Source organism: Falco punctatus, assembly GCF_963210335.1.
Source record: "Falco punctatus genome assembly, chromosome: Z".
Classification (NCBI taxonomy): domain Eukaryota; kingdom Metazoa; phylum Chordata; class Aves; order Falconiformes; family Falconidae; genus Falco; species Falco punctatus.
In genome coordinates this window covers 84,804,852-84,830,416 of record NC_137586.1, presented here as the reverse complement: position 1 = coordinate 84,830,416, position 25,565 = coordinate 84,804,852, and the positions used below count along the sequence as shown (strand labels likewise).

The window sequence follows — 25,565 nt, the reverse complement described above, 5'->3', positions numbered from 1 at the left end:
GTGGGGAACCGTGGGTACCCCCTGGGCACATGCCACGGCAGCCACGGTGTCATCAAGCATCAACTTGGGATCCACGTGTGGGAGGAGATGCTCCATCCTTCACCCCTTCCCCATCATGTGTTTTCTTCCTCAGCGCAATTTTTGACCGATTCTGCTGAATCAGGACAGGCTAAGCAGCTGCCTGCATTACTTGGAAATGACTTTGGCTACAAAATGTTTGCCAGCAGAGCATCCGTCCTGCCAGAGGACTGAACTGCCGCACTCCTGGAGATTGACCTGAGACTGGCTGACATGTTTTTTCTCTGCATTAAAAGGATGACTGTAACGTGGATGTGGTGTAAAACCAAAGCAGTGCTGTGAAAATCAAGTGAGAAATTATCTGTCTTCTGTCACTCAGGCATTCATTTGCATTGTGTTTGGTGTCAGAAAGAAGAAGTGACATCTCTGCTGGGGCTGTGTCTCTGTACTTCAGAGCTTGCGCAAGCTCCCCAGGGCAGAAGGAACCAGAGGGGGAAAGCAGACCCTGCTGACATGCTAAAGCCCCAGTCCAGAGGTGGCTGAATCCTGGAGTCCAGCTGAAAAACTGGTCTTGCAGGCAGAAGAGCTGAGATGCTGAGGTTTCGAGCAGCTCAGCCAGAAGTGCTCATCCACACAGGGGGTTTACACAAGGACAAGAGACTTCTCCATCTGTCGAAGGTGCTGACACCTCAGCAGAAAGGGCAGGACCTGGCTGTCACCCAGCATAGCTGGAGCTGTGGTGTCGTCTGACACAGTCACCGAGGATGGGGACACCAGCAGGATGCCTGAGAAGATGCCAGTGTGGGAGGATGCTCCTTCATCCATGCAGACACTTTCCTACCTTTGTTCACACCTGTGTTTGCACATAATTGAAGACTGTTTCCACATCAGCAGCAAAGTACGTTTATCAATCTACCAAAATGCTTAATTTCCAGACTTCACAATTTCCACGTTGTAGCTATCTTATTATGGCTCATAATGTTGTATCTACTTCTTCTACTGGCTAAACCGCTTGTGTAATTCGTGGCAGTAACTACACGTTACATTATGATGATGAAGGCTGAACTTAGAAAAGAGGCTAAAGTCAGGATGAAGCACAGAGTGCAATATTTTCATCTGAAACAAACGCAACAGTTCCATTACGTAGTTTGGAGAATTTAATCGCACAAGGTACTTCTTGGCACTTTTTACATCAATTTGGGATGAAACTGCATTGTCAAGCTTGGTATTTTCTGCAGGACAGTTTTCCTTTTAGTCCCACCTGCGCTACCAACTGGTCAGCCCACAGCAGACAGGATGAAATGACGCCTTCCCGGGGCACAGGGTGAGATGGGGCTTTGCAAAGGTCATGGGCAGCCATGCAGACCGCGTTTGGGGACAGCAGCGAGCTGGGCTGGGACGAGCACTGGCAGCAAGCGACAGATCGGCGCCACTCACCATCCCTGTGGCCGTCAGCGCTGGCGGTGGGGCTGTGCACACGGCGACCGTGTCCGGCGGGGCTTGGCATTGCCGGCGGCGCAGCTTCTTGCTGCCAGGTCTGCCCAGGGTCCCAACAGGTTGCATGCCAGCGGCTGGTAGAGGGGGCAGATGGCTCCTGGAGGGGGGAGCTGGGAGAGGGAAGGGGCAAATTCCTCATCGTATTAATTGCGATGCCATCTCCTGTGCAGATGAGTCGGGCAGTTGTCCTCCTGGTCCATGGAGATAAATCTCTCATAATGCAGTTCCAATATGGTTGCTTGGTGGCACCACCTACCTTTGTTGTATTAAAGTTAAATACCTTTGTGTACAAAAGTTTAAAGTGCATAGCTAAAACCTATGTGCTTGCAGTAATTGTGGATGTAAATCTTTTTTGTCACCCTGCGAAGACTAGGTGAGGTATTTCATAAATATGTCAGAAGCAGCATTAAAATTTTATGGCAGGCAGCACGGGTCGAGAATAGTACAGTGACTTCACAGCAAGGTACGTCCACCTTAACCCACAACTCATTAGTCATTGATGGGATTTCTGTGCCTTGTAGCTTCTTGGAAATGAGGTAGCGTTACAAAAATCTGCATGTTACGGTTTTCTTAAAATATGACAACTTAGAAATGTTTAAAACAAAATTGCCCATCTTAGAGCGGGTGCTAGTTAATATAAAGGTAAAATAAGGGGGAAATACTGTCCAGTCTGGATGATCATAGGATTATATACAGCCTTCATTAGAAGTTAATTGGCAGTCTCGATGGGACTGGGAGCTTTGGAGAGATATCTGAATGTGACCAAGTGCCTTCCAGCTGCAACTGCAATAAACTTCTGCTTGGCTGATGTGCAGGAAAAATTAGCCAGTGCACGGGCTAGTTTTCATTTTGACCTCACACACATGAAAGTGTGGGTGATGGTTGTAGCTGGAGTGTTCACCGAAGGGTTAATCGGTGACTCAGGATGTTACAGACAGAAGTGGGATGTGCCTTTGGTGAGTTAAGTGTACTGGTGGAAGGGGTCATCGATGATGGTAATAACTGATCTATTGATCCGATGAATTCTTCCAACGGATTTACTGGGGGATTTGCAAGCCTGTTTCTCCTTACAGGTGTAAAGAGCATGCACACGCCTGTGCGTGGGCAGATCTCTGTGTCGGTGTGTGTCTGTCCGTGCACACGGGCTGTATTTCTGCCTGTGCAACCTTGTTGCTCCCAAGAAGAAAGATGCTGCTGGCAGTGCAGTTCCCTGACATCCTGGGGAAGCACTGCCCGAGCGTGCTGGTGGCAGCAGGCTCCCTGGTGCCCTTGCTGGGGGTCCGTGTGTGATACCCCACCCGCTAACAGAGCAGACACCCTGCCCCGGCTTGCAGCTGGAGTTTGTCCCCAGCATCACTTCGGCTGTCCAGGCAGGTTGCTGTGATGGTGCCTGTAGATAATTGAACATGGAGGTTCTAGGAAGCATTTTGGGGTTACAGCCAGCTGATTGTTCCTCCTGAATTAAGGAGAGAAATGAGCTTTAACGAGGAAAAGTTATTTCACTGTTTGTTCAGGTTTATTTGAGGAGGGTGTTGCAGGTGCTTAGCTGCAGAAGCAGAGTGCTGCTCACACTGCTGGCCATGGTTAATTAAGAGTTGCTGCCGCGTTTCCTGGCTGTTCTTTCAGTGAGCATTCCAGACCCTTTGTAATTAATTGTATGGCTTTAATAGGACTACCTGAGATCCTGTGAGTGCCCATGTACTCATGGTTGGCTGGACTTTTGCAATACATTTCCAGGCCCAGGGACTCTGTCTTGGCTACAGCTGGATGAAATTTGTGACAAAATTTTATTGTGTTGTGTTTGAACAACATGGGCAGAGGGCTTAGTGCTCTAAGAACTCGCTGTTTGTTCTTTTTTGGTTGTTGTTTTTTTTTAATATCAAGAAGTGAAGATTTTGTGTAAGTTTTGCTTGAAAATCATTTGTGAGGGCTGTCTGTTGCTGAAATCTATCACTTCCACTTCGATTCTTAAAAAAAAAAAAAAAAAAGGAAAAAAAAAAAAAGAGGGGAAATATTCATTGTACAGAAAGCATTTCCCCATTTCCACTTATTAATGCTTTATTTGCTTCTTTCCTGTGGGAGCAGGTAAATTGTTGGATGCAACACCAGGTAAGCGAGGGACCACAGACAGGGAGCAGCATCCCATTTTGATGCAGAGGATCTCAGGTGTATTTGAAAAGTAGTATCCTGTTTTTTGAAACCTTCTCATTGAAGAGCTTTCCAAAACGGCGTTTTTCAGTCCCCCTTGGGAAACATTTCCTGGCAGGAGCCAGGCTTGAGGGGTGGGCATCCACACCTGAGACACACGTATGGCCTCTCCAGCGAGGCTGCCACCCCCTTCCAGGGGGATCTCATGGCAACAGTGATGGTCCTCACGGGCTGGACCCGTGACTTGTGCTGGCACGGTTTCTGAGAATCCAATCTTGACAAGATTTCCCAAGACCGGCCTTTGAATGCTGCGGTTTTAGCTGGTTATCACCCTGGTATTTTCATGGAAATAAATTGGGTAGAACATGGGAGGCTTTCGCTATATATAGTGTATTTTCCTGCTTGGCTTCTTCCCAGGGGGGACATTGTTCCTGAACTACATGTTGTATTTCAGTAGGGCTGTACGTTGGCAGTTTTTCCCTTTTAGCGCCTTTTTTTTTTTTTTTTTGTAGCACGTGGACTGCTTGAACTAGAGCAGGCAAATTAACAACCAAGTGTGCTTGGTCCGTGGAGCAGAAGGCAGTTATCATTGTCCTGGGACTTTTGTGGGTGAAGAAGACATGAGGGTCTGGGATAAGACCTGGTGGATCACTGGTGGTCAACCCATGGTGTGCCCTGGGTTTCTAGTTCCCCAGGTTAAATGCAGCTAATGTTACAGATTAGGACAGAATAACCCACTGATCCTGTTTGCCAATGATTGTTAAAATTGGAAGAAAGTCCAAAGTTCAGTCAAAACAAAAATGACAATAAAAATTACTTAGGACAGTTTGCTTTCCACTTGAGTTTTTCGGTTGTTTTTTTTTTTTTTAGCCTCACTGAACTCAATTTGAAAACTTACCATCTCTCTGAATTTAACAGAAAAAGAAGATATTTCTTTGGAAAACATCTGATGAAAAAGAATTAATTTAAACCCAGGGCTCTTTTTAATGGAAGAATTTTGACAAAATTGTCACAGATTTGCAGAAGTGTGTTAGCGATGTGAAATGACTGTTTCGTGTGAAAGCAAGTTTTCACTGAAAGGTGTTTCCCAGCTCCCCTGTACGTGGGGAAGACTTTGAAGGGAGTGAGTTTTGTGAGCTGCAGACTCCTTTCTCTCTTGCCCTGAGCTGCTGCAGCGCGTGGTGTGGAGAGGCAAGTTTGCTTTACTGAAGGGAAGATATGCCATTCTTCTCTGCAGAGAGGCCAGAGCATCTCCCTTCTTTTATAAGGTCTCTCACAGTTGTTTGTCACTCCGACTTCACGTGGGATGCTGCTCAGGGATGCTGGGTCACAAAACAATCCCTCAGGCTGTGTTTGGCGTATGGTGAGAAGCGACTTCTGCTGCTCTCCTTCGGCTTATGCCGACCTCCAGCACAGATGACGCCTGGCCCCACTGCACACCTGACTTCCGTGTAACATCTTTCAAGGCTGCGTTTGGGTAGCTGCTCCTCCGTGGTGTTAAGTCAGCGGTACGCAGGCCGCCTGGGTGCAGTTGTGTGGCTCAGTGCAGCATTTAGCCCTGCTCCCCATGCAGTCAGGCGTATCTTTGCTATCAGGGTAACGATTGTTATTGGAATTTGCGGAAGAAATTTGTGATCCATTTGATTCCTTCCACAAAAGGAAATGCTCGAGAACAAATAAAAGCCATGAGAATGTTAAAAAAGTTACAGTAAGGTCCTTTGCTGCAAAGGAAAGGTAGAGACACCTGTAGCCTGTGACAAGAGGTCAGGCTGGAGGGGGGGAGGGGTTCATCTGCAGGAACTCAAACTTAGGGACAGGTACAGCAGGTTGTTTTTAAATTTACCTGGGACCCTAACGAGGAATGGGCACGGTGCTGCTGTTCCTGTCCAGACTGATTTTTGTCTCACAGCTTCCCGTTCTTGTACCTGGTGTAGCTGCGTTTATCAAACGCCGTTTCTCCTGGTTTGTTTGAACGTTCTGCCAAATAGAAGGGTAAATAAGACACTGTCCTAAACCTGGAGCTTGGATAGCAAAATGACCCAGCAAATGGGGACTGGTGGAGAAGACCAGCAGCTGGGACAAGTCCGGCAGGAGGGACGGCGCAGCCACGGGGTCGTGGTTGCTCTCCCTGTTGGGTGGCAGCCGGTGCTCACCAGGAGCTGTCGCATGGTGGTTGTAGAAGGCATGTTGGATCACCTGCACCCTTGATTACCTGCAGCTGTCATGTGGATACAGCCATTCACCTCCAGGGTCCCAGTGGCTTCTCCCTGTCCCAAATACAGCTGCAAAAACCTGGTATGTGACAAAATGCAGTGAAAAGTGTATAAACAGGTCTGCCTTCATGTAGCTGGCTCTGGTTGAGCTATACTGGCTCTGGAGCTTGTGATTCATGTGATTTTCTGAGACTGTGGGGACCGGAACAATGTGTTGAACTTGGAAGTGACATTATAAAACCTCTGTGTTGAGTATTTATTTGAATTTGCGTTTCAGTCCAGAAGTACCACCAGCAGCTGGGTAACAAACATGTTCTGTGTTTGACTAGGCTGCTGGTTTCTGCCAGTGTTAAATGCCACACAGTCCTAAGAAGACAAGGCTAAAGGACATGGTTGTTAGTGCTGTCCCACCTGGTGGGATCACAGCTGGATGCTCTGTGCCCTGAACAGTGGTAGTCAATGACAGTGGTTAGGCTTTGTCTGTGGGAGCTTTCTGTGCCTTGGCTGGACACGGTCTATGTCAAAACTGGCCTTGCTTTGAGCATCTGCCCCATCCTTCTGGCTTTTAGCAGGTGAGGCAGTGTCCCAGCAGCCTCCAGTCCCAAGTCCAGCACCGTTGCACAGAAGCATCTTCCCCCATCTTCCGCAGGGGCACTTCTCTAAAGCCATGGCAGTCTGAAAGACACCGTGAAGTCTCTTTCTTCATTTCTTGGTTCCTGAGGTTTTTCAGCTCATGCTTTTCAGTTTCTGTGCACATCACAAAGGAGACATGCAGGAAGCTTACCTTAAAACCAGTCTGGTAAACATGAGTTGATAACCCCCAGAGGAAATGCTGTAGAATGGACAGTGCAGTGCTGCAGAATGGGGTATCTGCTGTTTGCCTGCAGCGGGGGGGTCAATCCACTACTGTCGGACTCTGTCTGCAGCCCCCCTGGGGCTCTCCCCGTGGGCAGGGGGGCCTCTGCCTCTATCCCACCAGCTCAGGGTGGAGGGCATCTCCTGGGGCTTGCTGCTGTGTTGTAGCAGCAGCAGTACAGGGAATTGTTCTCTCTCCTTCTGCATCTCTTACCTTCGGGGGTGACGGAAGGGCCTGACCCTGTTAGGGCTGTGGCCACGTAAAGCATTGTGGCAGCGTGGAGTCCGGTCCGGTGGCGAGAGGTGGGCTAACTCTTTCAGAAGCCCTTGGTTTGGTGTCTTTGTGTCTCAGCCACGCGGGAATTATTGAGGAGGGGGCTTACCATTTCACATGAAGGACGGATGGGTCCCATTGCCACCTTGCGGTGCGGGCAGGCGCTGTGCAAGTGTGTGCAACGCTCTGCACGTGTGCGCGCGCCCCTGGGTAGCTGATGCGTTGCGTTTTCGAATGGGACGAGGGCTGGCTACTAAGCAGTGCTGTCAAGAAGTGTAGCTGATGGACCTTGGGATATCAGCTGGAAATCACGAGGTATTCATGCAGCGTTCTTTCCTCTAGCTTAGTTTCACTTACGGCTGTACCATTTGTCTGCCCGAGTGCTGTGATGGTAGTAGCAGGGCTTGAGACTTTCTCCCCCACTTCTTCATTTCCCCTCCCCTCTCCCATATTTCTTTTCTCTCATTTTCCTTCCTGCCCCCCTTCTCTCTTTCCCTCCTTCTTTTTTTTTTCTTTTTTTTTTTTTTTTTTTCCCTCAGCAGGGCTGATGGATATGCAGAGTATGTTAAGAAGCAAGCAATACTGTCACCGAGCTGATGGTGCTCAGTGACTCCTCGAGCTCCTGGCTGGTCTGTACTGCAGGAGCTTGACACCCTGACCACTGAGGCATAAAAAACAGAGAATTGGAAGCCTCAGCCTGACAGGCACTGGAGCATCCCCCAGAGAGGGTCCACGATGTGTGTCTGTATGTGAGTGTGGGGAGGAGGGCAGTGGGGATGGTGGGGGAGGAGAGCAAGGCAGGAGAGGATGAAACAATGAAATGTCAGCCGATTCCCACCCGCAGCCCTGCCGCAGCACTGATGAGCATTTAGAAAGCGCTGCCGCCTGCTCAGCGGCGTGCACGCTATCGGCATGGGACAGGCTGGGACTCTGCAGCCTCAGCGGGATGGGAGAGGGGAGCGGTGGGTGCAAAGAGGAGAGAGGGAGGGTGGCGGGACGGCTGAAAATGGAGGTTGTCCGGATCTAGGGTGGGTGTGTGTGCCCTGCCCCAGGGTGCAGCTCTGGCAGGCACGCAGCAGCTCGCCATGAGCTTCATTCAAAGCCCGGGGGGTTCCTGATGCACAGAGGAGCTGGGCAGCCTCCTCTGCACACCCTGCGCAAACAGCCCACGGCAGGGGTTGGGAACTGTGCTGTCTGCTCTGTCCCTCTGTCCACGCGCTGCACAGCTCCAGGCGAGGATGTGGCAGCGAGACTCGCGGCCATCAGCTTTCGTGTGTCACGTCGGTCAGCCAGTGCAACCGTTTCGTGCAACTAAAACAAGGGTAAATCTCCGTGTTTCTCACTGCCCTGTGGAAAGGGAGAAGTGAAAACAGTGGGGAAGGTGGTGTGCGAGCTGCTCCCCATCGAAGAGGCAGCCACAAGATGAAGGGATTTTTGTGTGGTGCAATGCTGGAAGAAGGACCTGGCCATGAGCCTTCAGGGACTGGGGAAGGTCTTAACCGCTCACCCATGAAGTTACCAGCCACTTTGCTGCCCGCACGCTTTGCAGGCTTGGGCAAACACTGTTAGGACAGAGCTGGGTGAGGGACTTACTGGAAGGTGAGGGGCTTTGGGAACAGGGAGGGGAGCAGAGAGGGCTCTGCCTGAGCAGGCAGCCACAAGTGTGGCAGTGAGGAGGCAGAAGAAAGGACCAGAGAGAAGCTGCTGCGTTGTACAGGAGGGAACTTGCTCCCTAGCTGGCGGAACGTGATGTGGATGCCTTTGCCAGTGGCTCTGGTACCTTGTGTGGCTTCTGACATCTCTTCTGGCTTCTCCGTCTTCACCATGCTTCACTGTAGAAGAGTGAGCACAGTAATGGAGGTAACCTTTGGTTACTCGAGTCATTTATCACCCATGAGGTCAGGGAACAGAGATAAAATGTAGATAGGATGTACTTCACCCACAAGAAAGGTTTGGGAACAGCTCCATTTTCCATGGCTTATGGTTCATTAATACCATTCCTTAGAGGCAGTAATGAAAATCTGCTCTGAGCTTGTGAAGAAATGTGGTCAACACAGCAAGGTGTGCTGAGCGTGGAAGCATTCGCTGCTTCTGGCTTCAGAGCTCGTCTTACTGCCCTGTCTGTGAGCGCTAAGTCAGGGAGGGAGACAGCTGGTCAAGGCTGGTGGGTTCAGTCCTGTGGGTCTCAAGGGCTGTAAGGAACAGGGAAGGGGTATTAATTACCCCCCTGGAGTGGACCAGTGGTGGGCAGCTCTTGCTGTCAGCACGTTCAGTGTGTTTGCTGGAATCCTTTGGTATAGGCTGAGGCAGCTTATTTTTACTGAAGCAGCGCGATGTGGAGACCGAGCTACCCTGGGCCCCAGCCTGTTTTTTGACACCAATCTGTGTTACTTCTGTATTGGCAGAAGCTACCTTTGCAGGTGGCCACAGTGGCTGCTAGGAACCACACAGCCATTGCATCCCACCGTACAGCCAAGCCAAGAGCTCCCCCTGCCAGGCAGCATGATCCCACCGGTCACTGTAGCATCATCCCCTCTCCCCTGGGGCCAGCATCTCACCTCAGTGGTCCCAGGGACCCAGACAAGGTCCCCAGGACAGGTCTGTGGACCGTACCGGCTGGCGGTCCTGAGCCCCAGGAGAGCTGCAGATCTGGCATCAAGGGTGTGCTGCTCAGCTGGGGTAGTCAGCCCCCCGAGTATGGGGCAGGGGAGATGCTGGCGCCGAGGACCAGAACAGGCAAATGTCGCAGTGAGCATTTTCTGCTGTGCGGCAGCCCTCTCCTCTTGCCGTAGGAGACCTACTCTTCTCTCCTGCCGTGCTGTGTTGTGCGTGCGTGTGTTTCTGTATTGCAGAGGGAGAAGGACAGGAGGAAGAACGAGGAGAGCAGGAAACCGTCATTTGTGGAAAATTTCCTAATAAATCAGCAACAGTGTTGGTATTTGCATGGTGGTGGAACCGCATGCCCTGCCCAGGGTCAGAGCCTCATGGTGCAAGGCTCTGTCCTGAAGAGCTTGCAGATGAAGTATGAAAAAGGAGGTGATGGGAAGAGAGCAAACAGATGGGGAGAGCAGGAGCTTGCGAGGAGATAAACAGCAGCAACTCTTTGAGCCTTTTTTGTACCTTTGTCTGGAGGGTTTAAAAACCATCTGAAACTTCCACAAGCATCCCTTTTCCTTGGGTCGCAGTGATGGACGGATGTCTGGGACCAAGACTTATGTTCTCATGGAGAGCCTGTAAGGGTACCCAGTATCTAGAAGATGAGCTGGTTCATCTTCTCCTGCCAGCAGAGAGGCTGGCTGAGCAGCGCTGTCCTCATATTATGTTTCTTGCCCCGAGTGCTGTAGGGCCAGAGAGGCAAAGTCCAGCCCCGTGGGTGTGTCCCGGAGTCTTCTCCATCCCTCCTCACTGTCTCGCTTCTGCAGCATGGGCTGCCTGAAGAAATCCAACCTGCTCGGCAGGCCTGAGATACAGCACGAAAAGGACATGTAAAAGATGGCTGCCCCTATTTATTTAATAAATTGCCCACCCGTCTTGCCCTTGCTCAAAGAGGGTGGCCATCGCTGGAGCACAGCATGCGCTGATGAGCCCCTTTCCCCCACAGTGGTAATTGCAGTCTCAGATCAAATAATCTTTCATTTTGTCTCTTTCTCTTTACCTTAGGGAGTGAGTTTTCTGGGAGCCCATACAGCCACCCACAATATTCAACATACAATGACTCCTGGAGGTTTCCCAACCCTGGACTCCTGGGTAAGTTGCTGTCTCCTCTGAACCTTAGGGGCTCGGTGCAAGCCGTGCCTTGTTTGTAACCCACTGGCCATCATCCACTGCTGGGGTGGGCAGGATGCATGTCCTGGCGTGGTCCCGAGTCCCTGTGCTTGGGGGACTGGAGGTCTCCACTGAGGTGCACAGATGTTCTTGGCTTCCTTTGCCAGCACGAAACCCGTGCCCAAACCTCTTGTCTTCCAATTTCTGCCCCATAAAATCCTTCCAGAGACATGATCCCCTTTTTTTTTTTTGAGGGTGAGGAATCCTGTTCAGACAAAACTTGGGATGCCAGGTTGCTTACGGTCGAATGCAAGCCCCATTGTTCCCCGTGCTGTTGTTCCTTGCTCATTCAAGCACTTTGCATTTCTCCCTGACCTCACGTTGTGTTTGCTCCCCAGTTGTGTGTTTGCCTGATTCATCCCTCCTCTGCAAGGGACCGCTGTGCCCGCGCAGCCTCACTGATGCCGGCATGGTCCCTACAAGCAGTGGGAGGCAGAAGCCCTGTGGCTCATGCAGGATCATGGCCCTCATGTGAAGGATAAACATAATCCATTTTACACCACTGTCAAAAATCTGGCCCACTTTGACCTTATATACATGTAGCATGCAGTAATTAGAATTTTTCCCTGCATAATTTGCATGGATGAGGTAAGTAAAATACCAATTAATTGTCATCTCTCAACACATGAGTAGCATGCCTTAGAGATTTCCAGATTTATGGATGACAGGGCTGTTATATGTGACCTCCAGCAGCGAAATAATTTTGAATTTTTGTCATACTTTTTTCATCCAGTTTCTTTGTTTTAAGTAATTGAGTCCCCATGTAATTGAGCCACCCAGGCTGTATTCATCATGGTTCTTGTCCTTAAACAAATCCTCAGGGAGCAATACACAGCTTCTGCCTCTCATGCCCTGGTGCTGGTATAATGCTGCTATTTGCCGTGCCACATTTAAGGGTTTGTTAGCGCTTCCATCATAAATCAGCAGACAGATCTCCAGCTAATATGGATGAGCATAGCTGCACAAAGCCAGGGGAGTCCCTGTGCTTAAACCCGCAGTTTCCATGGCCACAGCTGGCAGCGCCTGTGGGATTTTGGCTTAGCCATGTGGGGAGGATGCTTTAGCCAGGGTAAGAGTGTGAGCCATGCTTTACCTTCATTTCTAATTTTGCAGCTCCTTTGGAAGCAGGAGAGCTGCTGTAGCAAAGCTCTGCCTGGACAGGCCTGGGAAGCCAGGTTTTGGGTAGCTTTTCAGATTTTGCTTGCAAACAAGCAAAAAACCAGTCATGATATTAAAAATAAATGAAAACCCAGCCCCAACCCTGCCCTTCCCCATGGAGGAAAGAGCTTTTGGCGAGGCTCCTGGGCTGCACGCCATGCTCCTGCCTGGGGGTGCACACCTCCACAGGGGAGGACTTGCACACCAGAGCTGCACTGGAGCCAGCCTGGAGCTCCGCACCGCCCTGCAGGGACAGGCAGTTGCTCTTCAACTCTGGCGGCAGCAGGTTGCACCCAAGACCTGCTTGGCTCTTCATTTGAGGTGATGGGCATGCTGGCAGAGCTTGCTCTGCAAGGTGCAGGGCAGGGTATGTCCCTGTGGTGGCCTGAAGCCAGCGGAGATGGACAGGTCTGGGTCAGGAGAAGACTTTAAGACAGAGGCTGGTCAGAAGCCAGCCACTTGCTGCCAGGACACCCTTTCCTTGTGCCATTCCCTTTTTTTCCTATTCTTCCTCTTTTTCTCCTTTCCATTTTGAGGGGAAATTGTGTCTCATCTTCGACTGTGTGGGAGGCAAGCGGCATGAGCGAAGATGAAGGGTTGGTGTACTGCCTACTGTGGCAAGGCTCACGCCTTGGGCTGGAGAGGATTTCTACAGCAGTATTTACTCAGCAGCATGCTGTGAGCATGTGTTTAAGCGAGGCAAGGACAACAAGATTTGGATGCTACCATTTTCCTTCAGAAACTGCAGCTTTATTGACATTGAAATGTTTCACAATATAATGACAACAATGCTGGCATTTTTTGCTGGCGGGAGTTGTCAAAATCTATACTCTTGGCTTTCTGGGTTTTATCCTTTCTAAATACTTTTTTTTCAATATTTTCAGAGTCTTGTGTTACAGTAGGCACCAACTGGGTCACTGCACAGGTAACATATTGATTTGACTGTACAATGACACACTGATTTGGAGTTACGGGACTGGAAGTTTTGATGCATCAAAAAGAAAAAGAAATTGGAATTTTTTGTTCTGCAGCAAGTCCTGAGGATAAACTTACCATTCCAGTTCAGCCTGGTCTCAAAACTGGGAGTGATGGAGTTTCCTGAAGGGGTAGTTGTAGAAATGCCTGTTCTGCTCTGTTCCTGTCCTTACTGCAAGAACTGCTGAGCTGGTCAAGAGCTGGTGCAGCCTGTAACTGTACCTCCTTGTGCTGCTCGAATGCACCGTGGCCACCATGTAAGAGCTGGGCAGTGAGGTTTCAGCGAGCTGAACCTTGGGATTCCCTTTCTTTACAAACCTCTCTGTCCATGAAGCACCAAAAGGAAAACGGTGGTCTGTTTGGAAGGGCAGTTATTAGAAGTCAGCATCGTACCACACTGATGCTGCAAAGGTCCATGATTTCCTAGTCCCCATTTCCCCAGATCTTCTTGATTGGGATCAGTTTTCTGTGCCTTTGGCTTTTCTGCCATAATTTTCCTCAGCATGGCTGATGAGATCCTTTTCTCTTACAGTACTGGAGACCTATGATCAGTTTTATAGTTGATCTTTTCATTGATTATTTCCTTGTTTTGCCACGACTGGCAACTATCTTGCTGATCAAGGGTGCTGTGTTTTGGTTGGAAACCCACTGAAGCCTAAGGGCTCCTGTTGCCAGCCTTGTGCCTGCCTTTACCACCACCAATGTTGGAGAGCCCAGGAGTGTTCCTTCCGTCAGAATTTCCAAAATCTGCCCTGGGAGTTTCCTCAGGTTGTCCTTCTGAGTCTTCTGGAAGAGGGATGACTCACTGAACCAGAAACTGAAAAGGAAGATAAATGTTCTGCAATGGTGGTGAGGCACACTTGGGCACGTGGTGGCACTAGGTGCCTGGCAAAACAAGACCAGCTTTCCCCAGGTTGGTCCTAGCTGCCCACTACCTCGTGTCTGCATCTCTGATTGAAAAGGCAAAAGCCCGAGTACTGCATGGCAAGACAAAGTAAGAAATCTAGGTTGCCAATAGGATGTCTGGGAATAATTTTTTAGTGAGTGTCTTCCTCCACAGGAAGCCCAGCCTTGACCTGGTGCTCCAGGAGACACTGCCAGGTCTGAGTACAGCTGTAGGACCTGAGCAAGAGCATCTCTATGTTTGGCTGTAGGCTGCGTGTCAGACACATCTCTTGTGCCCTGTGGAGATCCCGCTTATCCACAGCTCTCCCTTTCTCCCTGCGAGCCCGATCCCGTACTCGCTTCTCCCAGGGTGCCTGCTAACCCCACTGATAATTCAGGGCAAGTAGGAGTCTGTGGCAGAGCCTTAAAAACCTGCTCCAGGTCTCCTTGAACACCCAGAAGGCGCTGTGTGACATGTCTGAGCACCCACAGTGGTGAGGAGGTTAATTTAAACTATATCCAGGATGCTTCCACTCTTCTCAGGAGTATACGTGAGTGCATTTAGTAATTCTCTCCTGAGAGGAAGCTCTGGCAGTATCAGCCTCAAAGCAGAAACCTTGACAAAATTAATCAGGACTGGTACATGGACTGACAGAGTTTGTTTTACTAAGTCCCGCTCCCTTCACTGAGATGAAGGTGTAATACTGTAAGCACTTAACAGTGCCTACATTCAATTAATTCCCTGTGCTGGCAAGAACGAACAGCAATCACACCAGGCTGAGACCTGTGAAAGAGGAGCTAAAAGGAGAGATGCTGTGATTTGCAAGTGGCAGGAAGAAAGAATACTTGGGTTGAAAAATTATTTTTGTGGGGAATAAAGAGAATACGAATGGAGAGAGATGAGAATGGTGAAAAGGTGTTGGTAGTTGGTCCCTGGCCTTTGCCCCGTGAGTGCGGAGAGAGAGATGTGAGCCGTGTCTCCATGGGAAGGCAGGACCATGCTCTCAGCATGCGGGTGGTGGGAGCTGTCCGGTCCCAGCAGAGCACTGGCTGCTGCCCATCGCCCCGGTACCTGCTCTGCCCTTGCTCTGGTGCTCCCCACTCCTCTGCACTGGGCAACCCATCCACGTCTCCCCCAGGTGACCATGATCCCTCCTCGCCAGGGCAGTCCTGAATGCTGTGCCCCACAGCTCTTGTGGAAGGGGAGACAGCCAAGCTGCAGTCCTCCAGGTGGTCAACAGAAGCATGGGCAGAAGCAGCAGTCAGCTACCTGCTGCAGCTCTGCGGCATCTTCCTGCTCTCCCATCCCATTGTCGGCCGTGGTGGCCCCCACAGCCAGCTCTGCAGCAGAGGCTTGATGGACTTGGCTGCGTGGGGTGGCTCAATCCCACCCCAGCCATGGCTGGAGTGCAGACAGACCCCAAGATTCCAGAGAGATGATGCTGGGAAGAGGACACAAACCCCAGCTGCTCGCATGGTGTCTGGCTTGCTGGCTGTAGCAGGTGTCCCCATCTCAAAGCTGGAAGAGAAGGTGGAAAGTGGCTTATTTTTTCTTTTTTTTTTTTTTTTCTTTTTTTTCCCCCAATGTGCTGTGAATGACCTGCAGGTGGTACAGTACAGGGATGCACAGGGAGGCATGTGCACAAGCGCAGGGGAAGCAAGCTCTGTCACTGTCAGCGTGTCCTGGCGAGCACCAGCACAGAGTTGGCTCAACGCGCGCGTGCCAAGAGTGGCTAATGGCCACAACATCTAATGAAGAAAAACGATTCAATTTCATGCTGACTTGTTGCAGTAACTTCTTTACCTCTTTCGCTCATTGCAGTCAGCTTGACGCTGCTGGCAGCAGGTTTCTTGTGACACGGTGTCTCCGCTGCTGCCAGGACATGGTCCCTGCACGCTGGCTGGGAGGGTTTGCCTGCGCTGTTGTGGTGCCATGGCTGCTGGTGCCAGCTTGGCATCAGGTGAAGGCAGGGCTTGGAGCCGGTCAATTAGGATTAGATTCTGTTCTTCTGTGGGTTCCTGTAAAAAGATTAGAGAACAAGTAGGTGCCAGAAATGACTGTGTCAAGAAATAAATTGATGGTAGTATGAATTAGAAAGGAAAAATGGCAGAAAGACAGAGAAGGCTGTTCTGAATGGGGGTATGGTGACAGGAAGAGTAAATGCTTTGTGATGTGATGTTTTCATTTTTCACTTTAAATACAAGCTTTTTTGATTTCACTGCTGAAAGGCAAACTGGAAAAATCAAAATTGAGAGAAGCATGAGGCCTTCGGAAAACATGAGAGAAATATTGGGCTTCAGTAGTTGCACCGAGTCAGAACAGCAGCGGAGGAAGAGGGAGGGGGAAAGCCACGGCCCTGATCCCAGAAAGACCCTTTACCTTCAAACCTACAGAAGCAGCGCATCCAGCTCTGGTGAGATGCACATGCTGCTCTGTGAGTCAGGGTGAAATTGTTTGGTGCTACTGGATCACTTCCCTGCATTTTCCATCCCTCTGCCTGAGCTGACCTGCCTTGGCCCATGCTGGTGCCGGTGGGGACTGGGGTCTTTGCTGTGCACCAGTGTCCCCTGCTCACCATCAACCTTCTGGTGTGGCGGTGGGTGAGGACATCGGTTTCATCTGGCCCTTTGTGGGCCTGTGAAGTGTTTTACTCTGAGACGCTGCCTGCCCTGCAGTGGCAGATGATCCCCAGGGACTCCCAGGCAGCAGAAGTGGCTGTGAGGGGACACAGACTGACAAAATGGGCACCCCAGGAGGGTGTCCCCCAGTTCAGTGGCTACAGAGGACATCCCCAAAACGCCAGCTATACAGGGCATGCACATTTTGAAGTCTGGTGAGCTGTTAAGTTTCCCTTTGCCCATTCAAGACGGCCTCGCTTGGCCAAGAAAGGCTTCCGTGCTTTTAATTGCTTGCATTTGGCTGGGACACACAGTACATACAGCAGCTTATTTTAGGCTACCCATGAGAACGATGTTTGCTGTCCTTGTGAAACTTTCCAGTGTTCTCCTCCATGAAACATGGTTCCTGAGGCTCGGGCTTGTTAACCTGATGTCAGCTATCTGGAAGAGGAGCATCCATCCAGCCCAGGACAGCGGTTGTGGTGCCCTCAGCAGATAGCGCAAGGCTGTCAGCTCTGCACTTACACAGGTGTAAATGAGAAGATGACCCTCTGAGGTGGTCTACTTTGCCTCTTGATTGTGGCTTAAAATACTTAATGTCTTAGTTCGTAAACCTAAGTGAGATGGGCTCCTGCCTAAAAGTTCCGCAGACGTGTTTGCAAATGCTTAGCCTGGCCAGTGATTTCACAGACACTATTGATTTACTGTTGTGTATGGGAGGACTACCATTCTAGACAACCGGGACCACAGTTCTGAAGCTTGGTTTATCTGCTTTAAACCCAGCCCTTTGCACAAACCCAGGTTTGCACAATATTTGGATTTAGCACGAAAACAGTGTTGAAAACACACTGATGTTTTAAGTTGCTGCTAATTTGTACTTACTCTAAATCAAGGACTTTTCAGTTTCCCGTGCTGTGGCCAACAAGGAGGTGCACAAGAAGGTGTGAGGGAATAGGGCCAGGACAGCTGCCTCGGACCAGCCAAAGAGATATTTTACACCATAGTATGTCATGCTCAGTATATAGCTGAAGGGAGTTGGCCGGGGGATGCCAGCCCGCTGGTGAGGGTCTGGCTGGGCATTGGGCAGCCGAGAGGTGAGCAGTTATGTTGTGCATCACTTGTTTTTTTTCCCCTTGGGCTTATTCCTTTCTTTCTCTCTCCTTTTCATTACAATTGCTGTTCTTATTTTATTTCAATTACTAAACTTTCTTATTCCAACTGATGACTCTTACCTTTTTCTGATTCTTCTCCCCATCCCACTGGAGGTGGCGGGGATGGAGCAAGTGAGCAGCTGCATGGTACTTAGTTGCTGTTGGGGGTTAAACCACGACAGAAGGTTTTTAATAGCTAGTTCTGTCTGGACAGATTGGTATGTCTCCAGGTACATCTGTAGTCAAAGACTCTTCTTCATTCAAGCAAACAGCCCAGGTTCCAGGTGATCCTCTGGTGATCACCCAGTCTACTGCTGCTTAGCCCTGTGGGGCAGAAAATTGTCACCAATATTTTTCAGGCCTTTTCTTGGTAAACAAGTGCTTCAGCATTCATCAATCTGCAAAGCGCTAAGTCCGGCCCGCTAGTTTATTCAGATGTGCGACACGTATTCAATGAAAACGGAGACCATAAATTTGATCCGTTTGAGACTTTTAAGTATCCGTTTCAAGAGCTGTGATTTGGAGCATCAGATACTTCATCGGATGAGGCATTATTCACTGGAGGTAGTTGTAAACTACTTTCCAAGTTCAAATTCGTTACCAAGTGAAGGTCACCAATGTTTTCTAAAGGCAGTTTCTCCCCTCAACAAATGGATTGGATGCCGAAGGACTCTCCCTGGCCAGGCAGAGCCCAGTGTGGTGGGGTGATCACAAGGCAGATCTGGGAGCACGAACTTGGCCACTCTTTTCTGGAGCTCTGAGGCCACAGATGGGAGCTAAGCAAAATCCAGGGAGTTATTCCCTGACAGGAGTTTGAGAAAAGGGGGAATTATTGTTGAGTCCCAGTGAAATATGTTAAATGCTTTGGGGTTCAACCTCCTCCTCCCCAAAGGAGAGAAAAAGTAAATCAGAGAAGCCAGAGTGTGGTAATGTGTTGGGGCAGGAGCATTTCGACCTTCCATTCTGAAAAGTAATTCTCTGCTTTTTGGCAAGCACTACTGTTTTGAGTGGAGGAAGGGAACCAGGTACCCTACAGCCAGCAGAAGTGCAAAGCAATGGTAGCAACGTTCTCATGCAGGATGCATGAATGTGATTTTTATTCTAATTACCCAGCCTTTATTGCTGTGAGCCTGAGCTCAGGCAGGAGAGCGCTCTGCAGCCCGTGTCGGCATGCTGCAAGCTGGCATCTGTCCACCTTTGTCTTCCTCACAGTCATCCCTTCTCTTGCAGGCTCCCCGTACTACTACAGCGCTGCAGCCCGTGGGGCAGCCCCGCCAGCGGCTGCCGCTGCCTATGACCGCCACTGACGCTGGGGCCTGGGGCACTAGCACTGACTGCATGCACCGCCTGGGACAACTGTGACAAGACACCTTGCTGCAACCACACCAGCCATGCTGCAAGGGAAGGAGAAAATACCTAGTAGGAACATGCTAATTGGAATTTTGCTCTGTAAACCTGGTGAACTGATTATTGTTGTGTTCTTTAAATCTGGTCATGTTGGCTGGGTCTCAACTCAAACAAAGAAACAGGAGGAAGCGTTCTCCTGACGCTCTGTGTGATAAAAAACGCGCAGTAGCTTCATGTCTTCTGCAGCCATCTGGCTACTGCTTTAATCGCCTGTGGGTGCCACGGCTGTATCTGGGGATAAGGAAGAGGTGTGAGCAGCTCCCTTTGGGGTGGCTTCCTCTTGCTGCACACTGAAACAGGCTGTGAGACTCAAGGCAATTTTCTTATTTTCTTCTTTTTCTTTTTTTTTTTTTTTTTTTTTTTTTTTTTTTTTTTTTGTGGCAAAGAGAAAATCAGTCTGCTCAACTTTACCCAAGCACCACTGTAAATACCTGCTTGTTTGTATTACTGTAAGAGTGGCTTAAGCATAAGCAACAACATTGTACAAATACGAACTCAAAGCGCATCTGAAAATGCATTTTGAAACTGGTGCACTGATTCAAAGAATTCAGTAAGCTTTAAGCAACTTTGAACCACGTTAACACTCATTGTGGCTATATTTTGGGCTGATGATATTTCTGTATAGAGCATCCTATCTGACAGTTGTGTGCGATCATGCTATATGCTGGTATCAAACACATGGGCAACTGAAAGACATGGGCAGTTTTGTGACATTTTACTGCTTAATATTCATTTATGTTCATTTGTCATCATAATGAGCACTGAAACAAATTCTCTGGTTTCAAGTTAAGCCGCATCCAAGGAGGAATTCCTAAATAATAGTTGACACCTTATGTACATCTCAATAGTTTGTATGCTGAAACCTAATTATGAATACCCTGAGAGGAAGGGGGAGAAGTATCACTGTAATGATTTTTGTTAGACGGACATACTGAGTGGGGCGTACTGAGCGTGGGGGCGGCCACATGGGCTTTCCAAGGCAAATGGGAAGGGAGGGCTCTTGTTTTGGTGGAGGAGGGTCTGTGCATTCCAGTGAAGGCGTTTCAAATTTAAGCTGCCGTAGTCCAGACATGTGCCAGAAGGAATTTTGCCCCGTTAATTCCATCTTTCTTCCCTCCCACTCGGAGAGGCAGCACTAATAGTGACATGTCCTTCAATGTGCAGCTTCCTGGGGCTAACGAAGAGAGGAGAGTGGCTACAAATGACCGGCTTAGCAGCTGCACCAATCACTGCCACTTAATGGAGCCAGGAGAGCTGCTGATTTCTCCCTGCAGCCTCCCCCTGCCCCAGGCTGAGGGGCAGCCAACCTCATTCATGTATGGATGATGGGCATGACCCATCCATCCCACCTCCTGAGGGCAATTGAGAAGCTCCTTAGGCCTGGTGAGATGAAGATCCGGCTATAGCCTCCTTACTCCAGACCATCATCATCCACCCAGAGCAGCACAGGCACTGCAGAGGGGTCCTCCTAGCACTTGCCTGTGTATGTCCCAGGGCGTTGCTCATATTGATCGTGAGATGCGTTCCCATGGGTGAACGAACGTTCAAGTACAAATACCTGCTTCCAGTATTATTCTGAAATGGCAGCTCCTGAGTTAGCACTGTCCTCTCTCTTCCCTCCCCACCTCATTGCTTGTGCTGCGTGTCTGGTGTCCTTCGTGGCCACTGACCTGTTGACAAGCTCCCTCTCCAATTCCAGTGGCATCCTCTCACACCATGGAAACACAGCTATCACTTCCAAGTTTCCAGGGCAGATGTGTTCAGATCTTTGAAAGCCATGGAGGCACACAGGTCCCACAAGTTCAATGACATTTCAGTGAGCTGTTCACAGAGCCCATGAGGGATCTTGGCCAGAGTCCTTCAAGCCTTGTCCGTAACCCAGGATTAAATTTTGTGACAAACTTGCCAGTGAGAAGAGTACTGCTTTTCATCTTTCAGCAATTAATAGCTGATACATACTTTTAACTGAAGACAAACAACAACAGGATGGACAATTTACACAGGGAACCTTCTGAAGCACTGCGTTGCTGTTGTCCCTTTCTGGGCACACTGTGATGGCTTGGACCCTGCTGACAAAGCTGCAAAGGGTGTTTCTGTCCCTGGCTGTTGGTTGCAGGGGGGTTCCATCCAAGCCCCTGGCTGAGGGGTGCGCGTTGCCTGCACCCTGAGCACACACACCTTCTCTGTGAGCTTGGGAAGGGATGAAGCTGTTTGCTGCATTGGCTGAAGAGAAGAGAAATGAGGGTTTGACCACAGGTGGTGAGGATGCAGGGGATGGCTCTGGAGCAGAGGTGGGCTGAGCTACACCAGCTATGGAGACACCACCCCTTGGTGACCAGACTGGGCTGAAACGAGCCTTTCTGTCTACCCAGTGAAGGAACAGCAGCTCCTGTTGATGGCATGTGGGTTCTTCACCCACTCTATGTACTGCCGGGCAAACACGTTTCTTCTATTTGTTTCCTCAACGGCACGGTTTGTGTGATGTACGCAAATTCAGGTAACATTGGGAAGATGAAACATGAGACCGGCAGATGTTAGTATGCTCAGGCTGACAGTGCTTGTCATTGGGCTGGGGACTTAGGCACAGTGGGTTTAGCATCTCTGAAGGATGCATGGATGCCACTGGATGAAGTGACCCGAGGTGCTTAGACATGGATAGCCCTAAGGCTTTCATCAGGACTTCCTGAGGAGGGAGACCCTTGGCTGGAGGCACCCTGCTGGGCGACAGCAGTGGGCTCCACCTGCCAGCTGTGGAGCTAGGCGGGGGTGGTGTGGGTGCACAGGCAGCATACAGGTCCTGGTCAGAGCTGCAGAGGGGAACCCCCAAACTCCCACCCTTGTTTGCACAAGGCAGGTGCCTGCGTCCAGCCCACCTCCCAAAATGTGGCAGCTGTGGCTTGCTCGTATCTGCTGGGACCTTTCTGGCAGCAGAGGGCGGTAGAAGTTGGCACATTGAGTATGCACGCCATGCTTCTGGAAAAGACACTTCTTGACAGTACTTGCTGGTGTTGAGAATACTTCACCTGGGATTTAAAAAATGCTTTCCTCAGGAGGTCTGAACTTTCTGTCCATTTCCATTGGGGGAATCCTCCTCCTCCTTGGGGAGCATCTTTGAAAGGTGCCTCTGGCAAATGATGGTCCTCTGGGGATGATGGAGAGTTGCTGGCTGCAGCCCCTTCCTCCACAGCCCCTCCATATCATCAGGGATCCCTGGGTGAGGTGGGAGCTGGAAGCCAATGAACCCTTGAGGCTGTAAGGAGGGGAGAGAGCAAGACCAGCATGGAGGTTTGGGGTGCTCTGCCTACCCTTTGCTCTGGTGGGATGCCCTGTAGTGTCATGTATCATTACTACGACCCTTGCAGAAATCAGCCCCATAAAGTGCCTTCAGGCACTTTCAACACTAAACTCTGTGATACGCTCAGCTAGATGGAGGGTTTTCCAGTAGCATGCGCTCCAGCAATAAATTTATTAAGTGCATTGCCAACATAGGCTGAGAAATGAAATCTGAGAGATGGAGAGGGAAAATGCTGCCAATAAGACTAAATCAACAGAGACCATGAGCTAAGATTACCTGAACTGACTTGTGGAGGAAACCCTTAGACAAAATCTGTGAGAATGTGACTATAAAGAAGACATAAAACACTGTGGACATCGTGTTTGCTTAGCATCTGTGTCCAAAGGTTCTGTTACGGGGACATTATCGTTGGGCAGTTCCACTAACTTCAGAGCTCAGGATGTCTGTGGACCCAATCTGCAGACTAAAAGCTTTGTTTTTTTTTCTGACAAATGAGAAAAATGCTCTAGGTTCTGGGAGCATGGGGCCAGAGAGTGCATGTTGACTCGGAGATGTCCGAGCAGTGCTCTGATTCTGTGCTGGCACTGCAGGCGTTTGGGCAGCATTGGTCCTTGAGGCACTTGGGAAGGAGATAGCAAGGGAAGAAATGGCAACAGGAAAAGAAAAAAGGAAAAAGAGGAAAAATAAAGTCTGAGAGGTGGTTTTTGGAAGAAAGCCTTTCTGACCAGGGAGGGAAGGTCTGTGGAGCTCACAACAGTGGAGTGGCTGGGGCACCCGTCGTCCCTCCTCAGCTCCCTGCGGCCAAGTCCCCTTGGTGCTGCGTGCGAGGACAGCATGGTGGGCTCGCTGCACCAGTTGATGGCAGCTGCTGGCTGCTGATAACTGCTCTGCCATGCCTGGTCTTAACTAGTGGGGTTGTATCCCTTTTCTTATTTTCTTCACTTTATCTATTCTTCATATCCTTCGGCATGGAGGAGACAGGAAGCCATGCTTCGGTGTCGCTTATTTCCAGCCACAAGTACCCGTAGCTTCAAAGAGCCGTGGCCTGTAGTGGAGTTAAATTGTGTGGCTGCTGCTGGCAGCTACACGGCTGCAACCCAGTGTCCTCCCCAGTGCCGTGCTCTTTTCGGCATGTGTGTGCCCATGCACGTGCCACCAGGACATGTGAGGCCACAGCCACAACAGGCAGCACAGCATTAAACTGACCCACCACCACCCTGTGACTTTTTTGTCCCAGCAAATGCTGGGAAAATCTGCTTTTTCTTCTGGATTCACTGAGAAAATGATGTCAGAGGGCCAACAGTTCTTGGGTAACGTGCCTTGCTGTATCTCGCAGAGCGTGCAGGTGATGGTCACACATGGGACCATCACGTAGAGCCAGGTCGGGCGGCTTGCACCGACACAGGTGCCAGATGCACGTACCGAGCCGTGGCCACCACAGGCCTGGGGAGGCCAGCTGGGGAGCCCTGTTGTGTCCCTCAAACTGAAACCTGCTCCTGTCACAGGTACGCATTACTGCAGCATGAGAAACAAAATGATCTGAAAGGATCAAAAACAGTTAGTGTTGCTTTTCTGGTGGAGCTAATGAGACTTGACGTGCAAACACTTGAGTGAAAAGCACGTCAAAGAGGTGCCTGGTGCCAGGATTGCTTGCTTTGGCATCACAGCTGGCGTCAGTGTCAGCTCCAAGCTGGTCCTGCGAGAGGGCTGGTGCAGCCCAGGAGCTGCAGGGCAGGAGCCAGGCTGAAGGGGCTTTGCAGGACACCGCCACAGCACTGCAGTGTGGGTGGACGTGCACGTTGGGGTGGACGTGCATGCACACGCGTGTGTGTGTGTAGACATGCTTGAGTCTCTTAAACCCTGGCAGGGTCGTGGAGGGGTGGACCAGAGTCCTACGATAGCCCTGGCTACCACCCGGCTGGACCCCTCTGTCCAGGGTTTCCTGCTCTTGCCCTGTCAAAGCGAGAAGGGAAAATGGCTGGTGATCATTAGGCCTGCCTTTTGCTTTGCTCAGCCTCGTGTGGAAAGAAACCTTGTCCTGGTTTTTCACTTTGTAGTGGCCTTTGTACATTTTGAAATTACAGAAACTCATTTCATTGCAAATGGAATTCCTTTCCAAGAAAAAAAAAAAAGAACAGGCTTTTTTTTTTTTTTTTTTTTTTCCTGGAGACAAACTACTTTGTATTAGGGACTTCTAGCATCAAAGAAATACATATCTATTGTATCCACCAAAGTCTGCAATGCCTGCATTGAAGCTTACGTCTTAAAAAAAAAGAGAGGAAAAAGGAAAAGAGAGGGAGAGAAATAAAAGCCTCCTCCCCTTGAAAAATACATACAAACAACAACAACAAAAACTTACAAAAAAAAACCCACATAAAAATAACTGTTGAATTGCCTTTGAAAGTAGGGGATAACATCTGTTGCAAAACAGATGAAAAAATGCTTCTTAAAATGTGTATGTTTTGTATTCTTTTTTTCTAGTAGGAAAAGAACAGACTTGAAATCTTGGTGTTTTTTCCTTAGTGCTGTGTGTTGCTTTTGTGTGTTTTAATATTTGAATGTAATTACAGCAGTGCCAATTTGCCAAAGATGTCGAACTTTATTTTGGGGTTTTGTTTTGGGTTTTGTTTTGGGAAGCAAAAAGGGAGGTGGGCTGGGGAATGGGGGTGCTAAGGCATGGGTCAAAAGGGAGGGGCCGTTTGAAGGTTTTTTTCATTTATTTGGTTTTTTTCAATTCTTTTTCTTGTCAATTCTGAAATTTGTGATTTTATTCTAAGTTAAATGGTTGACTGCAACAATTTTTATTTTTAGATTAGTTGAAGAAACATGCAATAAGATTGGCGTAGTTCAATATCTGTGTGTCTTTTCATGAGAGTGACTGTTACTTGTGGACATTTGGTTTTATGTAACCTTTATGTGAGATAATTATTTGTAAATATTTACCATAATTTTATTGGTTCCTAAAATAAAAGTAATTTTTTTAAGTTCAAAACCCCACTTTCACTCTTGTTTCCACTGTGTGTCCTTGATCCCTTGGAAAAAAAAACCAAACAACCCAGAACAAACGGTTGCATTTGAAACAGGATTTGGGGGGCCTGCGTGAAAAGGCATCCGTCAGGCAGGGCCAGCCACTGCAGCCGAACCCACCTCACCAGCTGGCAGCACCACTGGACCCAGCAAAGCCCCAGTTACCAGGCAAATGGTAAGGTTTGTGTTGGTGAGGGATGTCCAGGTCCTCAGATGTC

At 49.5% G+C, this 25,565-nt stretch overlaps 1 protein-coding gene across 3 annotated transcripts in view; it reads left to right on the top strand.

Annotated features, from left to right (window-relative positions):
• The window catches only part of PAX5 (paired box 5), a 139,327-nt gene extending 114,004 nt beyond the window's left edge, over window positions 1-25,323 (top strand). For all 3 annotated transcript variants that reach the window (XM_080372523.1, XM_080372522.1, XM_080372524.1), the window contains 2 exons: window positions 10,666-10,752; window positions 18,849-25,323. In XM_080372523.1, the coding sequence (XP_080228649.1) occupies window positions 10,666-10,752; window positions 18,849-18,925 (164 nt within the window). In that variant the 3' untranslated portion in view covers window positions 18,926-25,323. The remainder of the gene's footprint in view (window positions 1-10,665; window positions 10,753-18,848) is intronic.
• Window positions 25,324-25,565: the final 242 nt, after the last annotated feature.